The sequence below is a fragment of the Podarcis melisellensis genome, assembly GCF_964234715.1.
Source record: "Podarcis melisellensis genome assembly, chromosome: 5".
Classification (NCBI taxonomy): domain Eukaryota; kingdom Metazoa; phylum Chordata; class Lepidosauria; order Squamata; family Lacertidae; genus Podarcis; species Podarcis melisellensis.
In genome coordinates this window covers 65,592,958-65,612,156 of record NC_138537.1, presented here as the reverse complement: position 1 = coordinate 65,612,156, position 19,199 = coordinate 65,592,958, and the positions used below count along the sequence as shown (strand labels likewise).

The following is a 19,199-nucleotide window of genomic DNA, read 5'->3' as shown; positions in this document are numbered from 1 at the left end:
CCTGGAGAAAGCCCCATTGGATTTCTAAGTATTTCTGCATAGGATTGCAGTGTTAGAACTCATACTGTAAATTGGTTGAGATTTATTTTATTGAGTGACAAATGTAGTAGCGAGGATCACTGGATCGTATTAACTGAGCACAAATTCACACATGCATGTGCATTTTTTGTTTGTCCTGGACAAACAAAACACGCCCCATTAATAACCACTGTGTGTGAAATGGTTGATACGAAAGTTCTGTCTGTGTCAGATGGCTCAATCAAATATTCCAGTGACAAAATATGAATGGTGAACCAGGCCATCTATTATGATGCAGTTGATGTGCCAAAATAAGTGATTGCTGAAATCTAAAAATAATCCATGAAGCCTGACAGAACTGATACCTCCAGTCTGAAGTATCTAGTACTATCAAGAATAGTGCTATTTGGACCATTGCTCTGAACCAGGAAGTTGTTTTGCATGGCGTAGGGAAACTCTATGATTTTGCAGCATCTTTTATGTTTGCACTTCTTACGAGGCAAAAAAGGATGCATGGAGTCCGCTATGTGAGCAGATTTTAGCATTGCTCCCCCACACCTTAAATGTCCAGCTGTCACATTGCCCAAATGTCAGATCAGCTCCTATTATTGGATTCAGACTCCTCACTACAGTTTTCAAGCAATCTGGCCAATCTGCACTATGCATTGCCAGAGGGACTCCAAATTATTCAGCAGTGCATTTGGACTCCTGAGGGAGGGAAAGGGAAGGGGTACTATTTCAATAATTTAATCACATACTTGAAAAATGCCATAAACGTTTCATATCATTCACAGGAGCCTTTAGCATATCATGTGTTGACACATAAATCAGCATAAAGACTTTGATTAATGTATATATTTGTTTTATTACCGGGGAAAACCCTTAGCATTTACCAAGTGAATATCGTGTGCTCAAAATGCTTCATAGACATCACCTCCGTAATCAGAGAAATCTCAGCCCAACAGAAGTTGTGTTGTTTGAATATTATAGGAATAATATTTAAGTGGGAATGAAACATACAGTATTTGTATTTGTTTTCCCAACAATGAGAGAGGTCAAGGTGGAGAGTTTCAGTAAAACAAATTTTTAAGAGGATCCTGCCATTTTAACAGCTGTTGTTCACTCTGTATACTTTAGGATCTGTGTTTGACCGGACTCTTCAATTCATCTTTCCATCTCTAGTATTCAATCCATCAGTATAAGGCCCTTTCCATTTCCAGCACTAAATCTATCACTATTAATTTGTCACTATTTATCATCATCTTTTAGCAGAGAAATCCAGAAAATACTCTTTCATCCTGATTTTAAGCATATTTACTCCTGTTTACTTACATCAGAAGTTAACCGCATAGAGTTCAACTGCGGTTTGTGGACCATCACTGGTCTGTGGATTTGTGATAGAAGATGGGGGCTAGCCCACTTGCCCCACTGAATACACTAAACTCGCAACTTCTCACTTTTTTTACATGGATGCAAACTTATGTGGTTAATCAAAAAACAGATAAATCGGGAAAATGCAGGGGGAATCAAAATAATCAGTAGAAAAACATCAAAAGGAGGTGGGGGGAGGAAACAACAATTGGCAGTCCCACCAGCCATTGCACTCACCCTGGGAGTGTGTTCAGGCATCATCAGAGAGTCATAGCGAGAGCAGAGAGAAAGGTAGTCTAAGAGCAAGGGGAGGTGATCTGAAGCATGGCCCCAAAATGCAAGACAGCTTCCTCTTCAACTGGTGGGAGAGCTAAAAAGCAGAGATGGTCTTCCTGGCTTTACACCTTTTTGTGTTTGCGCATGGTTCCTGGGAACCAAACCCTCGAGTAAATTGTGGGCTTACTGTTCATCTTGATTTTTAATTGTATTTTTATTTCTTCTTCCATTTTTAAAAAAAGAATTATTTATTATAGACGTATTATATTGCCTTAGAGTTTGAATACTATGGAATTAAAATTGCTTCAACAGGCAGACAAATCATTAAGTGGTCTGCCAAGACCCTCAGCAACTTTTCAGTGGTCCGTGGGAGGGGGCAGTTTGAGACCCACTGTATACATATCTACTCAGAAGTAAGTTATATTGAGTTCAAAGGGGATTACTCCCAGGTAAGTGTGTATTAATTTAGTTTAATTAATTAGTTTTAATTTAAGTACTTTAAAGTAAAGCCTATAAAACCATAGTACGATATAATAACACAGATATAACTTTTTTAAAAACCCTAAAAACCTTTAGAGCCAACATTTTGTATCTTTTAGGGGTGGGGGTAGAGAGAAAACTGCCTGTGGTATTGTTACTAAAAAGACATTCTGTTCCTTTAAACGTTCTTGTGCATCTCTCCCACCCTCAATTCCAACCATTACTATCTCCATATATTATACTTGTCATAACTCCCTGTTACAGTGAGTCAGTGTGCTGAAAATAAACTTCATGGCTTGTATTCTATTCGAAAGCAGAAGCCCAAACATTGGGGGGGGGGGGCGGCGAGAATTTACCCTCTGTCCTAGTGTAAACCACAAAGAAGAGGAAGTTGGGACTTAATAATTGCAATGAATGTTGGAAGAAAAATGTGTGCTCTTGACATCTGATGGAAGAGATAAATCTGTCTCTGTGAACTGAGACTAACTCTCCATCCCCACAAGTTTCCCAGTTTGGGAAAGAGCGGGGAAGCGTGCAGGAGTGCGACATCCACAGCCTTGCGAAACCTCTTTGAAAGTCATTTTTCCAGTGGGAATATCAGTCTCATGGAACCCCTCACTTAAATCCTATATTTACAAGGCCAGTTTAATTTTGACACAAAAGACCTACAGTGCTCTCTTTCAAGTGAAGCTGTGGCTTCAGAAGCAGGACTTTCAAAATTCATAAAATAACCCCAGTCATTAATGCAGCCTTATTTTTAAAAGGTGACTGCAGCAAAGGGGCCAGTGCATCTATTTTAAAAAATAATAATTAAAAAGCCTCTAAGCGAACTGGGTGTATTAAAGTTGATGACAGCCTTCCCCAATCCTACCCCGACCTCCCAAACTCCAGGCGTTTTGAAAGATGAGACACCCAAAAACAGAAATAAACTAAGGAACTACACCAAACCCACACACTCACACACATTCAAGCCACAGTTGACACTGTGAGGAAGCCAATTTTTAATCACACCCTTCTGGCTTTTTTGTACGGGATGTGTCTAACACAGTTTTACAGAGACCACTTGGACCGCTGTGTAATTTTGTCACTCCAGCAACTTCTTTTTCAACAGAAACAAATCTTTACTGTTCCTCATTCAGACAACCTCATCTCCCCCCCCCCCATCCAGACTCCCTCTCCTAGATTTAAGATCAGTAACAATTATTTCACATTTGCTGATTCCCCGTTCTAGACAACTTCTTATAGGGTTTAGGCTACCTGGGAGCAAGTTCCCTTGAATTCAGTAGAACTTTTTTCCAAGCATGGTTAGGCCTGCAGCCAACATACAGATGTCACAAGAGTCAGCAGTGTTTATGTAATTGACTAAAAACATTCTCATATATTTAAAAAAAGATCTCCTCAAGTAACCAAGCAGTGTTTATAAATAAAACATGCAATTTATATTCTTTTATTATTATAGAAATAACTTTATATATTACTTTTATCCATTATATTATTATTATTATTATTATTATTATTATTATTATTATTATTATGTCTGTATTACTTGAATGGGGGACGCGGGTGGTGCTGTGGTGTAAACCACTGAGCCTCTTGGGCTTGCTGATCAGAAGGTTGGCAGTTCGAATCCCCTGCGACGGGGTGAGCTCCCGTTGCTCGGTCCCTGCTCCTGCCCACCTAGCAGTTCGAAAGCACATCAAAGTGCGAGTAGATAAATAGGTACTGCTCCGGCGGGAAGGTAAACGGTGTTTCTGTGCACTGCTCTGGTTTCACCAGAAGCAGCATAGTCATGCTGGCCACCGCAGCCCCAGAGTCATCTGCGACTGGACTTAACTGTCAGGGATCCTTTACCTTTACCTTTTTATTACTTGAATGAATATAAAGCACTACCACAGAAGAGGAATTTTCCACACACACAGGAAGCACTGCTTCTTCTAGCAGATAGTGTCTGCTGCAGTGCCTGTAAATCATCTAAAAAAATTGTTTATAGGTGCCCCCCCTTTAGAGCTATTGTTTTGTTCAAGGGCAAATCAATTAAAACTCATGATTCATTAAGTACTTTAAAAAAATCCTTATTAATGACACTTTTCCTTATTGTTCATTGTTTTCATAGTGTCAACAAGGTGCATGGTACTGTAGACCCATATAAGTGGTTGGGTCCCTGCACTGAGAAGCTTACAGTTAAACGTAAATTAAAGTGAATGAAGATGCGGGAAGGTTTTAAATCTGTCATCATCCCTGAAAAAGGAGAAAACGAGCCATGCCCATTCTGAGCAGTTAAGTTTATTGTAGCGCTATAAAGAAGGAATCTTTTACGTTTCCTATTGTAGTTGGAAGGTAATTGTGCTTCCCAGATCCCAAGACTTGGAACAGTGGCCGCTCCAATGACCTCTCCTGCTCACCTTCATCGCTCTGGGAGCCTACCTCAGGTTAACATTTCTACACAAGAAACAATGCAAAAGGGTCTCAGAGAGATTTGAGGGCCAGTTTAAAAAAGTCGAGAAATATGGACACAGCAGTAAAGGTGGCAAGAGAGGAGATTCCCGCTGGACATCAGGAAGAACTTTCTGACAGTGGGAGAGGTAGTGGACTCTCCTTCCTCAAAGGTTTTTAAACAGAGCTTGGATGGCCATCTGTCATGGATGTTTTTGTTGAAATTCCTGTGTTGCCAGGGGTCCCTTCCAACTCTATAACTGATTCTAATACAAACTCTGAAATCCTCATCAGCACGAAAACGAAGTCTCTAACTCAAACCGTCCCATCCCTACCAGACAAAACTTTGGCCCCCTCGAGTTCTAAGTTTACACACAAACACACACACACACGTGTCCAGCACGTGCCTGGTACCTCTCTTTTCTCACTAAGATCCTTCCCCTCCCTCCAAGGTATGATCATTCAAACTAGGCAGGAGAGTAACAGATGATGATGATGAAAGGAAAAGAGTCGGGGTGGGGTGAGAGAGGGAGAAGGAGAGACGCCGTTTAATGGGATATTCAATATCCTGCAACATGCATTTTGAGCTCTGCACTTCCAGCGGCTTAAAAGCTCATAATGCGCTCTGTGCTTCCTCTCGCTAATGTCCACAGGGGGTTTAATGCTGGGGCCGATCGATGGGGCTCCTCTGGTGTCACGATCTCTCTCTCTTTTTCTTTACTTTTTCTTTCGCAAAAAGCAGCAACATAAACCAGACTGGGAAGGGACGGGCTAGAGGAGGCGGGATTATTTTGGATAAGAGGGGGGAGAAAGGAAGGGGTGAAGGAAAAGGGAGGGATTTGGGCTTCTCTCCACCAGGACCTCCCCTCCACATTTCTTCATCTCCCCTCCTTTTTTATTTCCCAAACGTCTCTAGATTGCCCACTCTACACCTCCTCCGCCTCCCCCCCCCCCCCGCGTTGTGAGAGCAGCCAATTCTAAGGGCAAAGGGAGGAAAGGGCAAGCGGCTTCGACCGTCGCGACTACGCATGCCCGGCCATCCAGGCATGCTCAACAAAAATAGAAGGGCAGCCCAACTGCCAAATGATGGGGAGCAAAAGAGGCTCTTCATCTCGGTAGGCGATGGGCTTGCAAAGAAGAGAAGCAGGGGAGGGGAGGGGGGCACAGGAGGTGGGTGAGGACTCTTTCAAAATATCCCCAAGAACTCCTGGAGGAACTTTGCCACGCTTTGAGAGCGCACTATTCAGATGCCCGAGAGGGTTTGCTGTCAGCCCGGGTTTATTTTTTATTTTTTTATTTTATTGGACTCTTCTGCACCGCTCCAAGGCAGCACGTGATGGGCAGGGCAAGAAGGCTCCACCGCTTTCTTCACCCTTGAGAAACTTGTCCCCCTAACCTTGGGAAGCGGGGCTGGTTGGAGGGGGGGGAGAGGGAGAGAAGCGGCAGCCCCGCCAAGGAGAAAAGGCAGCAGAGAGCGAGGAGGGGGTTTGCGCACTCCCCAACTCCGCCCCTCACTTGGCTGTAGCCATCCAGCTTTAAGGAGACTTTGGGGCTGGAGGAGACAAGGGTGTAAGATGTGACACACGTATCTGCAGGCGCTCACGCGCGCACGTATCCCCCTCCCCTCTCCAAACACACATACACCCTCTCCCTTTTCGTCGTCCACCGTCCCTACCTTTCGGATTTGGTGAATTTCCGAAACGCCTGCCGGAGATCGTGGAAGGAGCGATAGGTCTGGGGCTCGGCGGAGATGCCTTGCGCCCGGGTGGTGCGGGGTCCGATGTGGGTGGTGGGCGCGGGCAGCACGGACTGACACTTGTGCAGCTTCCTCCTCAGCTCCTGGATCTCCTCGTCCTTCTCGGACAAGCGCTTCTCCAGCTCTTTAATCCGCTCATCCTTCAGCAGCAAGAGCTTGGCAAAGTCCCCTTCCAGCTCGCTCATGTTTCGAAAGCCCTCGCTCCGCTGCAACTTTTTTTTCCTTCTTCTTTTTGGTATCCCGTAAGGAAGCGAGCGGGGGAGCGAAGGAGCAGCAGCAGCAAAAGCAGCAGCAGCAGCAGCAGCAGCGACCCAGGCGAGCGCGGAGTGAATGGAGCCTCTAAGTAAGAGAGGGAGAGAGAGGAAAGGGGAAAGAGAGGGAGTGAAGAAGAAGGGGGGGAAAGTCAGTCCAAAGCAGTGGGGAGAGATCTGCTGTCACTAATGGGTGGTGGTGAGCGGCTTTCTTCGATCCACTTACTGCTGAATGGGCTGTAAATGGAGGCAGCAGGATGAGAGAGGGCTGAGATCACTGGATGTTGAGTGCTAATCTGGAAGCGTCCCTCGGGACCGGGTGATTATCTTTCATTGAGAAAGCAATTAGAGCTACCCTCCTGCTGCCGCCGCCGCCGCCGCCACCCTTCATACCTACCGGATTCACTCGGGGAGGAGGAAGAGGAGGAGAAGGAGGAGGAGGAGGATGGAAAGAAGAGGCATGCGAATAGCCAGCAGCAGCCCCACCAAACTCCTAAGCTCTCTCATCAGGACAAGAGCTCTCCCTTCCTCCATCTCTCTCTCTCACTCTCTCACACACACCACATCTTCTGTGTTAAGTGGTACAGACAACAGAGAGGAAGAAAGTTGATGGAGAGAGAGATGCAGTCCTTAAAATAGCAACCATTATTACTATGCAGCCTGAAGGGTGACACAGCTCCCTGTAACCAAAGCTTCGGGTCCCGGGTTGTAAAATTAGATGTCCTTCATAAATTATTGATCCCTCCCCTCCCCTCAAAATAACCTCCACAAATTGGTTCCTTCATAATGGTACTTAGCATTTGGCCAGGCGTATGTCAAGGGCTCCAAGCACTCCTGACGCATTTTTCTCCTGGAGAATCCTAACAACAGCCTTGTAAAGTGGCTCAGTGTTACTAACTGGCTTGCTATAATTGGGAACCGAAGGCACTGGTGGCTCGCTTAATAGGACACGTAGGGTAAATGTGAGGAGGGCTCCAAAAGCTGCGGCCAAACGCCTCCAAAAAGCTAAGGAGCAGATCATGAAGGAAACTGGCGTCCGCACGTTTGTCCCCGGTGTTTGCTATTCAGAGATATACTTTTCTCTGAACATGGAAGTTCAGCTATTACAGCTGATGGGGGAGGGTCATAGATCTATAGTGCAGACCTAACAAACCCATCACCGCATCCTGTGGCAACTAATTCCACAAGTTAACTCTGCATAGTTTGAAAAAGTAGGCGCCTTCTTTTTCTGAACCTGTTCCCAATTAAATTGTTTAGATGACCCCAAGTTCTAATATTAAAAGAGTAGCAGGGAAATCTCTCCTTTCATTCATAATTTTACAGTATTAACTTTTGTCACGTCTCCCCTTCCCTTCCAAATTAAACAATTCCAAAAGTGTAGCCTTTTCTTATATGGATAACATTTCTTATCAACTGGCTTGTTTTTGTTCTATATCTTTTCCAGGACTGCAGTATTCTTTTTTCTTTTTAATGATGGTGTGATCAGAACAGTACAAGAAAATTCCAAATGTGGCTGGGGCACAGATTTGCATAAGGGCATTGTGACAATGGCAGTTTTCTTTTTGACCTCTATTCTATAATTCCTGACATAGAATTTGCCTTTTACTCTGCTGCTACGCACTGAGTTGACATTTTCAGTGACCTATTCACTACTAATCTTTCCTGGGTAGTCGTAGACTAATCAGACCCCATCAGTGTGTGTATATAGATTTTTGGTTTTGTTGTGGGTTTTCTTTTTCACCCCAATGTGTATGACTATGCACTTACTTATATTAAATCTCATTCACCATTTTGCTGTACCTTCATGCAGTATGGAGAAATCCTTCCAATATTTATTCACAGGCTACCTTGAGTTTCATAATCAAATAAATTTGGCAACTTCGCTGCTCACTCCTGATGCCATTTTTGAATAACACAGCTGACTTTCCTTGGGCATGAAAACTTGCTAGTTTATTGCTGACCTCTGCTTCCTACCCTTTTGACCACATAAGGGTCACTTGATGTGAGATTTGAACTGAGGACATGTCAGCTCATGGTCTGCTATTACACCATAGTACTCTTAATAGGGATGCGGGTGGTGCTGTTGGTTAAACCACAGAGCCTAGGACTTGCCGATCAGAAGGTCGGCGGTTCGAATCCCCGCGACGGGGTGAGCTCCCGTTGCTCGGTCCCAGCTCCTGCCAACCTAGCAGTTCGAAAGCACGTCAAAATGCAAGTAGATAAATAGGTACCGCTCCGGCGGGAAGGTAAACGGCATTTCCGTGCGCTGCTCTGGTTCGCCAGAAACGGCTTAGTCATGCTGGCTATATGACCCGGAAGCTGTACGCTGGCTCCCTCGGCCAATAAAGCGAGATGAGCGCCGCAACCCCAGAGTCGGTCATGACTGGACCTAATGGTCAGGGGTCCCTTTACCTTTTTACTCTTAATAATCTTTTTATTCCTTCCTTACTGGGGCCTCTCAGAATTCCAGGGCAGAGTTCTCTTGCTCCCATTTCGAGTACCCCAAGTGCTGCTTTGGTGAGTGCCTATGCATTTAGAGTATATAATCTTCACAATAACATATATGTGAAGATACTGTTCTCACATTGTGCAGTGTAACCCTTCCATAATAACAAAAAAATAAGTCCCACTGATTTCAATGGCTAGAGGTTGGTGCTGAAAGGCAATGTTCTCAAGTACACCTACTGGGTTCAATGGGGCTTTCCTCGAGAAAGTCTGGAAACGATTGCAGCACCAGGCGGAAATCCTAAAAGGGCCATAGCTGCAGGCAAGCTGTGCTTCTTCAAGGATTTTCCAGCTGCACATCTTTCATGCTGTTCAAGGATGTTCCAGTTGCACATCTTTCATCTACGTGGGGCTGCCCTTGAAACTGACCCAGAAACTCCAGCGGGTGCAGAATGCCATGGCAAGACTCCTCACGGGGTCCTCGCCATGGGAGCACATTCATCTGGTGCTTTACCAGCTGCACTGGCTCCTGGTGGAGTACAGGATCAGGTTTAAGGTCTGGTTTTAACCTTTAAAGCCCTATATGGCCTAGGACCCTCGTACCTACAAGACCACCTCTCCTGGTATGCCCCACGGATGACCTTAAGGTCTGCAAATAATAACACCCTGAAGATCCCAGGCCCCAGAGAGATTAGACTGGCCTTGACCAGTGCCTCTTCGGCCGTGGTCCTGGCCCAGTGGCATGCTCTCTCACAAGAGACAAGGGCCCTGCGGGATCTGCCATCTTTCCCAGGGCCTGCAAGATAGAGCTGTTCCGCCAGGCCTTTGGTCGGGGTTCAGTCTGATTCTTTTCTTTCTGTATAAGAACAAGCATTAAAGAGGCCTCCTAGCCTGCTCACAGGTCCTTTATAAGACCAGTGGTAACATTTGGCCCTGGAGAATATTAAGCACTCTCAATTTTACCCGTGGACTGCCATCTGCCCATATTTTAATTTGCTCTGAACTAATTTTCAGATGTATTTTAATTAACTGATTGCCTGTTTTTATGTTCTTGTGTTCTTTGTATACTGTGTTAGTTTTATAATGTTAGCCGCGCTGAGCCCAGCTCCGGCCAGGGAGGGCAGGGTACAAATAAAAATTGTTGTTGTTGTTGTTGTTGTTTTAAGGGGACAAGCCTCTAGTGTAGCTCCATAGGTTGTTGGACTACAATTTACTCATTCTCTGGTCATTACCCTTGCTAGATGGGAAGTCCCCAAAATATCTGGAGGGCTACAGGTTTCTTACCCCTAACTCTAGCGTTGTTGTTGTTTAGTCGTTTGGTCATGTCCAACTCTTCGTGACCCCATGGACCAGAGCACGCCAGGCACTCCTGTCTTCCACTGCCTCTCGCAGTTTGGTCAAACTCATGTTAATAGCTTCGAGAACACTGTCCAACCATCTCGTCCTCTGTAGTTCCCTTCTCCTTGTGCCCTCAATCTTTCTCAACATCAGGGTCTTTTCCAGGGAGTCTACTCTTCTCATGAGGTGGCCAAAGTACTGGAGCCTCAGCTTCACGATCTGTCCTTCCAATGAGCACTCAGGGCTGATTTCCTTCGGAATGGATAAGTTTGATCTTCTTGCACTCCATGGGACTCTCAAGAGTCTCCTCCAGCACCATAATTCAAAAGCATCAATTCTTCAGTGATCAGCCTTCTTTATGGTCCAGCTCTCACTTCCATACATCACTACTGGGAAAACCATAGCTTTAACTATATGGACCTTTGTCGGCAAGGTGATGTCTCTGCTTTTTAAGATGCTGTCTAGGTTTGTCATCGCTTTTCTCCCAAGAAGCAGGCGTCTTTTAATTTTGTGACTGCTGTCACCATCTGCAGTGATCATGGAGCCCAAGAAAGCAAAATCTCTCACTGCTTCCATTTCTGCCCCTTCTATTTGCCAGGAGGTGATGCAACCAGGAGGAGAAAGGAGTTGGGGTGGGAAAGGAGAATTGAGAGCAAAAAGGCCTTGCTGAAAGCTCGAAGCATCTCTGCAGTGGGGTGGGGGTGGGGATCTTGCTGTTGTGGACAGGTGAGTTATTACTACTAAGTGAGGTGGCCGAGAACAGTGTGTCACACTCTGCTTCAGGGAGGGGCAACTGTAGATTTTGGCAATCTGTCATGGATGCTTTCCTTGCGATTCCTGCATTGCAAAGGATTGGAACTAGATGACCCCCAGGGTCCCTTCCCACTCTGCAATTCTACAAAATAACTACAAAATAGTTAGATGCATATCTGGATGGAGAAACCAGTAGCCCTTGAGATGTTGTAGGACTATAACTCCCATTACCTCTGGCCACCAGCCATAGTACTTGGAACTAATGGAAGTTGTAGTGCCACACATTGGCCACCCATGCCCTAGACATAAGTTCCACCGAAATCTATTTAATTATATATTTATATTGAATTTATATACCACCCTTCATTTGAAGATCACAGGGAAGTTTGCAATATAAAAATGCAAAAATACATAGCATAGTAACAAAAAAGAATACTCCCCCTCCTGCCCCACCACCCCAGTTTAAAAGGCCATAGATTGTTTACTTAGCCAAAGGTCTGGGAGAAGAGGAATGTTTTTGCCTGGTGCCTAAAGATATGAAACAAAGAAGCCAGGTGAGCCTCCCTGGGGAGAACATTCCACAAGGGGGAGCTGTTGCAGGAAAGGTCCATTTTCATGTTGCCATGCTCTGGGCCTCTCATGGAGGAGGCACATGAAGAAGGGACTCAGATGATGATCTCAGGGTCTGGGTAAATTCATAAGGGGAGAGAAGGTCTTTGAGGTATTGCGGTTACAGTTCAACAGCATCTGGGAGCTAAAGATTGGGGAGGTTGTTTAAGTTGTCCCCTTTGCTAATCTCCATTGCTGAAGAATTGTGTTGTCCCCATGAACAGCTTAGCTGGGTTCCGATGTTGAACAGAGCAAGGAAAAGTTTTGCTTTTCTAGTTGCATTTTCCATGCTTATCACAGAACTCTGGTTGAGGTGGGGCTAGAGCATGCACTGCCCTACTTGGACTACCGATTCACTACCAACAAACACAAGGCAACATACAATTGCCTTGTATACAATCTGTGTATACAATATGTAACATTTTCATTAAAGTAAAAACATTTTGAGAATATTTATTTTATTTATAATAAAACCATTGTAGCAACCTCACATGCATTACACAAAGTAGCTTACATCAATTAAAATCACAATATAAAAATAAAAAAGCAACATCGCCAATATAAAAATCACAGCGTAACATCCACAGGTGACAGATGCAATTCGCCAAGGGCAGGCAGAGCACATAAAACAAAGTTTGTCACTAGAATCAACCCAGCCTAACAAATTAAACACATGCTAGAATAAAAAAAGTCTTCATAAGATGGTGAAAGGCCATCAAAGATGGAACCACTCAGCTACTGAGAAGGCCTTATTTCTTCCCTGTAGATCTTAATGAATGGGCAGGCTGGCATGGGAGGAGGCAATCCCTCAGGTGTCCTTGACCCAAGTCATTTAGTGCTTTAAAAGGCAAGCACCAACACCCTGAACCTCAACAAATTGGTAATCAGTGCAGTTACTGCATGACAAGTGAAATGTGATCAGACAAACATCCTGACCACCACATGATGGACCAACGTAATTTCCCGAGGACTCATCAAAGTTAGCTCCGTGTAGAACATGTTGCAGTAATATAGTCCAGATGTAACTAAAGGGCAAGGCACATTTAATTAGGGTCAAATCAGACCTCTTTAGGAAAAGGCACTGCTGGTTCATCAGCTAAGCTAGCCAAAGGCTCTCCTAGCAACTGCCACCACCTGGGCATCCAGGTTCAAGGATGAATCTAGGAACATCCACAAATTGAATACCTGATTCTTCAACCTGCAAACTCAATACTTGATTTCTCCCCCCCTCCCCAAAAAACCCCACTTTGAAGTTCTATTCTAGAGTCTATCTTCTTCCTGATGAGGAACAGCTCTCTTATCTGGATTAAGCTTCAGTTGATTAGCCCTCACCTCCAGCCTATTGCTATCAGCAGGCAGCAGTTCAGAACATCAACAACTTGGTATTAGATGGAAAGGAGAAATGAAACTCTGTGCTATCTGCATGTTGATTACAACACACTCTAAACATTCAGACAACCCCGTTCAGTAGTATGTAGATATTGAACAACCTACCAAAGAAGATAGTGATGCCATACGCAAATGACCAAGGCATTTAATTAGTCCTCCAGCATCACTTTCTGACACTCAATGAAGAGCCAGAACCATAGCACAGTACCTCCTAGGGCAGGAGTTGTGGGGGACTTGTGGCCCTCCAGATGTTGTTGGACTACAACTCTTGTAAGCCCCAGCCAGCATGGCTGATGGTCAGAGCTGGTGGAAGTTGGAGCCTAACAACACTTGGAGGGCCATGGGTTCCCCAGCCCTGTCCTGGGTGCATTCCCTTCAGACTGTCTGGAAGTGTACAATGGTCAACAGCATCAAACATTCCTGAAAGGTCCAGCAAAACCAAATGACATGTAAATTCCTGGATAAGAAAAAAAAGGGGGGTCAAAAAATATCATTTTGTTGCCACCCAAAATAATAGCGCTCTAAATACTATCCAGCTTACCCAATAAGCTCTGCCTATCCCAAATTCTTCCTGGTGGATGTTTTAAAATCATTATCACCACTTTTATTATACTTAAATGATCCTGAAAGAGATCCTGATTATACTGAAAGAAATGGCAGAGAGCTTAAAGGGGCAACTTCAGGAAACTTTAAAGAACTTTTAATAAACTTTAGTTTATTTAAGGAAAGTGCTGTGGATGTATCAGTAAAAGCCTCTGAACTTAAAAATAATGGTCTCTATCAGCATACATGTTTCTCCTGCTAACAACTCATGGACACTAAAATATACAGAGACTGTGGAGCTTTGAGAGAGTTACAGAAATCTCTGATGGAGCCTCACCTGGAAATGCGGCAGCCCCACCTAATGAGAAAGGATGGCTACCATCCTGCATCTATGGTTGTGAGCCATCACTGTAATTGAATGCCTGCTGTCCTCACTACCTGCAAGTAAGATAATGTAACACATGAAAGGTAAGGTGCCCAAGGATTAAGGCTTTCTGGGAGATGATCTATAATGAAATAAAAAAGGTATTTAAATACACTTTTCTGAAGAAACCAGAGGCCTTTCTCCTAGGCATAGTTGGTCAAACGGTGTCAAAGAAGGATAGAACTTTTTTTATGTATGCCACAGCAGCAGCAAGAATTCTCTGAATGTCTGTATTTTTGTATTTTGTGATTTTGTATTTTTGTCTTTTTGCATTTTTCTTAATCTTTTATTTCTAAAATTTAATAAAATATTATTTTTAAAAAAAAGTAACACATGAAAGGTAAGATATAGGCTGCAAAAGGTAAAGGTAAAGGTAAAGGACCCCTGGATGGTTAGGTCCAGTTGAATTCAACTATGGGGTGCAGCACTCATCTCGCTTTTCAGACCAACGGAGCTGACGTTTGTCTGCAGATAGCTTTTCCGGGCCATGTGGCCAGCATGACTAAACTGCTTCTGGTGCAACAAGACACCGTGATGAGTGCCACAGCGCAAGGAAACACCGTTTACCTTCCTGATGCAGCAGTACTTATTTATCTACTCGTGCTGGTATGCTTTTGAACTGCTAGGTTGGCAGGAGCTGGGACAAAGCAATGGTAGCTCACCCTGTTGTGCGGATTTGAACTGCTGACCTTACGATTGGCAAACTCAAGAGGCTCAATGGATTAGACCACAGTGCTACCTGCATCCCTAGGCTGTAATGCTATGCACACTTACCTGGGAGTAAGCTTCATTTAACTCAGTGGGGCTTCCTTCTGAATAGTAGAACTTTGCACATAGGGTGATGTTTATCATTTATGGATTTGCTCCTGACCACATGAATAGCTTCCACTGAAAGCAGCCCGGTGACTTTCAACTGTTTTAGACTACAACTCCCATCATGCTGACTGGGCTTATTGGAGTTGTAGTCTGAAGCATTTGGAGGGCACTGGCTTGGGAGAAAGCTATGCTTGATTATATAAACTTTTGGGTTTCTGATAGCTACACCACAAATGGAAGTCATCACTTATTGTTTGCAGCCTCCAAACCCTGAATTGTGTGTGAACATATCTTTGGTAAAGATATTGGTTGTAAAGTGACCTTTGGAAACATACAACTGTGACTTTTTCTTCAATGCTATATAATAAAAAACAATACAGCTAGGATATGACCATTCTGAGTTTTGTATGTGAAGATTTCCCCATTATCTTCCTTTCTCTTTATCAACGCATCCACAGCATCAAATAAACAATGCCCACAGGCATTCAGTTGTTATATGTGAGTTTTCCTTGTAAATTTGTTAGGCTTTGAAATCCCTGTTCATGCTGCCACTGCCGCCTTGTGAGAAGTAGCCTTATGGTGCTATTTGCAAAGTAGTCTTAAATGTTTCCACATTAAAAAAGAAAATTAAATACAACTCTCTCTATTGTTCCAAAAAGGAGAGAGACAGCTCTAAATAGCTCCAACATGATATATCAGAGACATAATTAGCAAGCCTTGCTTGATATTTAAAAAAAACCAGTAACCTGAAAATGTCACTTCTTGAAGAAACTATCATGATGTAATTAAGTGGAAAGTTAGATAGTTTTAAAATGAAACCAATTAGGTTTCACCAGCAAATTATAAAGGCATATTAGAACACCTTGTATCCCAATTTACAGCCAGCATGATGCTTGAATCTTATTCCATGCAGTTGTAATTATACTATTTCCTATCAGTCACGTACATAATCTATTTTTCATAAGCCCCACAGTTTCAGCACATTGCCACTCTCCCACATTTAGCACCCCTAGAGAACCACTCCTGCCAATGTTACTGGAATTATTTGGGGAGACAATTCACAGGCAGCTTATAAGTGGTGTTGGCTTCTGCTTTGGGGAAGAGTTTCAAAAATAAAGCCCATTTAAGTCATTGGTGACCTTGAAGTTGACTGCCCAGATACAGTGGAAGCAAGTTGGATATGGCAATGGAGGTTGTGCATAACTTCCTCCCAGCTGGATTGGACCCAGATGCTCAAAGGATTGCTATCAGGTGTGTCAGACCCTGCACCAGGCCACCCAGTCTGCTCCCTCCTAAATCTGTTCTAGGTTCTCTCCAACCCTCTGGAACAGATTTGGGGAGGATGGGTATATGTGGGGAAGCAGATATCCTTGCATGGATGGAACACATTACTTGAATACTGCCCTGTCTGTTACATCTTCTTAGTGCAAATCTCCCCTCCTCAAATATTACAAGCAATTGCCAATCCAGTGGGGTTAAAGCACCAGACGTTCACTTGGAAGAGCTAGATTCAAATCCACACTTGGTTATGAAGCTTCTTTGATGATCTTGGGTCAATTGCTTTCTCTCAACAAAGGGTGGGAGATATATTTGATTCAGTTCACATTTAAAGCCAAATTTCCAAAACAGCACAAGAACTGAAACATAGCTTAAAAATTCACACTTATCTGAATTTTGTATCTGAATTTTGGTATGCAGTTTTTCATCCAAACAACATTTTGAAAGATGCATGTATTAGGGGGAAATGGGCATAAAGGTGAATATACTAGTAAAAATAACATACAAAATGTAAATTGCTTGCAAAAATGGGTACATTATTAAATAGTATGCTTTTATTAGGTGAAATTCACATTGAAATGCTGAAGGATTTCTTTAGAATTCTTTTTTTAAAGCAAATTGCTGCAGAAACCTGGAAGACTGAATTTAAGATTATAAAAGTGAGAAACTAAGGTGAACCAAAATTTACAAATATTGGAAGCCGCCCAGAGTGGCTGGGGAAACCCAGCCAGATGGGCGGGGTATAAAAATTATTATTATTATTATTATTATTATTATTATTATTATTATTATTATTTCCATCACTCTCAACCTAACTGACTTTGCGGGATTTGTGGGATGGATGAAAAGGATAGGTAGAGGAAAGGTGAGGTGTAAATAAATAGATAAAAGTCAGATGAAATGGTGGCAGGCAGAAAACAGAGTTTAAGTGAAAACAGATATTCTACAGCTGCTCCTGTCAAATGTTTCAAATGGTGCCTTACACAGATGTGTGGCTGTTGGTAGAAGCTGGCACTTCAAGCTCAATGAGAATGGATGAGAGGGAAGGCTCTTTAGGGAGTGTCCTTATCCAAAAAGGAAAATGGAATTCCATCCAGTCAGTGCTTCTGCAAATGCATACCATACTTGAACAATTCTCATGGGTCGTAGGCAAGGAATTTAGCTATGGGGGATGGGGAAGGGGAGCCATGGTGAAACACAACACTTTTGTACAAAGCTAAGACAGATATGACTTTTTATGGAATATTTTGATGGAATACTTGGTTCATTAACAAAAATGAAAAATGCTTCTAAAATAGAAATTACCGTACGTTACATAAACTTTGATAGGTAGAAGGATGTAACCAATAGCTCTATGGCCCTATCCACACATTACACAAAGGCATGGCATTGCCGGAAGCAGGCCTGTGCTTTCTATTGCCACCCCTGACAAGCAACCATCTGATGCGCTTATTTGTCTGTAGAGAAATCTATATGCAGGTGGTCTTGCTCACCTGTAAAGGCTTCAAGCAGTCAGGACCCCCAGCTGTGCAGAAGAAAGGCACAACTCTTTTGAGGAAGGTGGTGCAGTTTCAGAAGTAGGGCTAAAAGCATGGCCCCTCCCCAAAGTAAACATGGGCATGCCTTACGTTTGAGTAATGTGTGAAAAGGGCTTATGCTTCATAACAGTAATTTGGGGAGAATTTAAAAAGGGATGCCCAATACTCCCCTGAAATCCACCCTGGGAAGTTTTGAATCCCACCCACCACCCTTGCCAGGCTCCACAGTGCAGTGGAGAACTGGCACGCAGTGTGGAGTTTAAGACATTTGTATCCCTTGCTTGATTTTATTCTGCAAGCATTTACCCTGCCCTTAAACTCTTAAGAAAATGTGCATTTGGCAACACACATGTGCTGACTCTGCATGTAGTTCCATCCTTTTGCAGGGAGAAGGATGGTGGGAGATCTGAGTAACTTGAGAAGGGCTGCGCTCAGGCAATTGCCAAAAACATAGCAGAGAGGAGGGAGGAGGCTTATTTAAAGAAAGTTCAAGTTGCTATTTAAGGAATCCTTATTTTTTTTAAAAAATCTTCTCATGGGAAAAAAAAGAATCAGTTCTAAAATGATGAGATGGAAGCCTTTCTCACTATTTTAGATTAGCCTACCTAACGACAGAAAATAGTTTCTTCATAAGCTACTTCATAAGTTTCTGGCCTGGTCAGACTTAAATATATTTAAACTGATTTCTGAAAGCACAAAATCATTGGACACAAATCAGGGGAAATGAAGCGTTACTCAAGTCCTGTTGATTTCATCTGAAGAATTAAGCTCCCTCCTGTTTATGGAAGCATGGAGTGGGGAAGTTTCCCAAGTGAAAGCAGCCCTAAAAGGGAATTAAATGTTATATTGCATGTTACTTGTAAGTAACAGAAGGCTTGGTTAGGTCTTTTTTCTTTTAAAAAACAAACTAAAAAAACAAATAAAAGGAAAACAGCGCCCTCTCGTGTCTGAAAGCACCTTGTTAGAGCACTGAAGGATGTGGAAAGAAATATGACCATGGTCCCAGAATACAAAACTAAAATGATACTTGGTGAAAGGTATTTGACGTTGTAGCAGTCTAAACTGGTTCCCTGGCTGGGCTGTTTTTAGCTTTCTAAGCCTGCCTGCTGTTTTAAAGGATATCTGAAGAGCAAGCAATGATTTTAAGTGATGCACTGCATGGGGGGGGAACTGTATTACTATTATTATTTATTATTATTGCATTACATATGACCCATTGCCTGTTACAGTTACAGACTGCTACAGAGTTACAGTCCCCTGCCCCAAGAAGCTTACAATTTAATTTTCAGTGCAGGTGAAGACCAAAAATAGAGGGGAGAAAAAATAATGTGGAAGAACAACTGTGCCTTTTCTTTCACTAGTACTTAAATTGCGTAGGGTTTTATGTCAAATTAGGAAACATGAGTTTTGAGAAGTTATTTGACAGTAAAGAGAGTTGATGGGATGGGAAGCCTAATGGGACTCCCAACTCTCATCAGCCC

The 19,199-nt window shown here is 43.2% G+C and overlaps 1 protein-coding gene across 7 annotated transcripts in view; it reads right to left on the bottom strand.

Moving 5' to 3' along the window:
* The window catches only part of PRKG1 (protein kinase cGMP-dependent 1), a gene marked incomplete at its 3' end in the record, with an annotated part of 657,581 nt that overhangs the window by 569,573 nt on the left and 68,809 nt on the right, over positions 1-19,199 (bottom strand). For all 7 annotated transcript variants that reach the window (XM_081912963.1, XM_081912964.1, XM_081912961.1 and 4 more), the window contains one exon: positions 6,254-6,673. In XM_081912963.1, coding sequence (XP_081769089.1) covers positions 6,254-6,519 — 266 coding nt within the window. In that variant the 5' untranslated portion in view covers positions 6,520-6,673. The remainder of the gene's footprint in view (positions 1-6,253; positions 6,674-19,199) is intronic.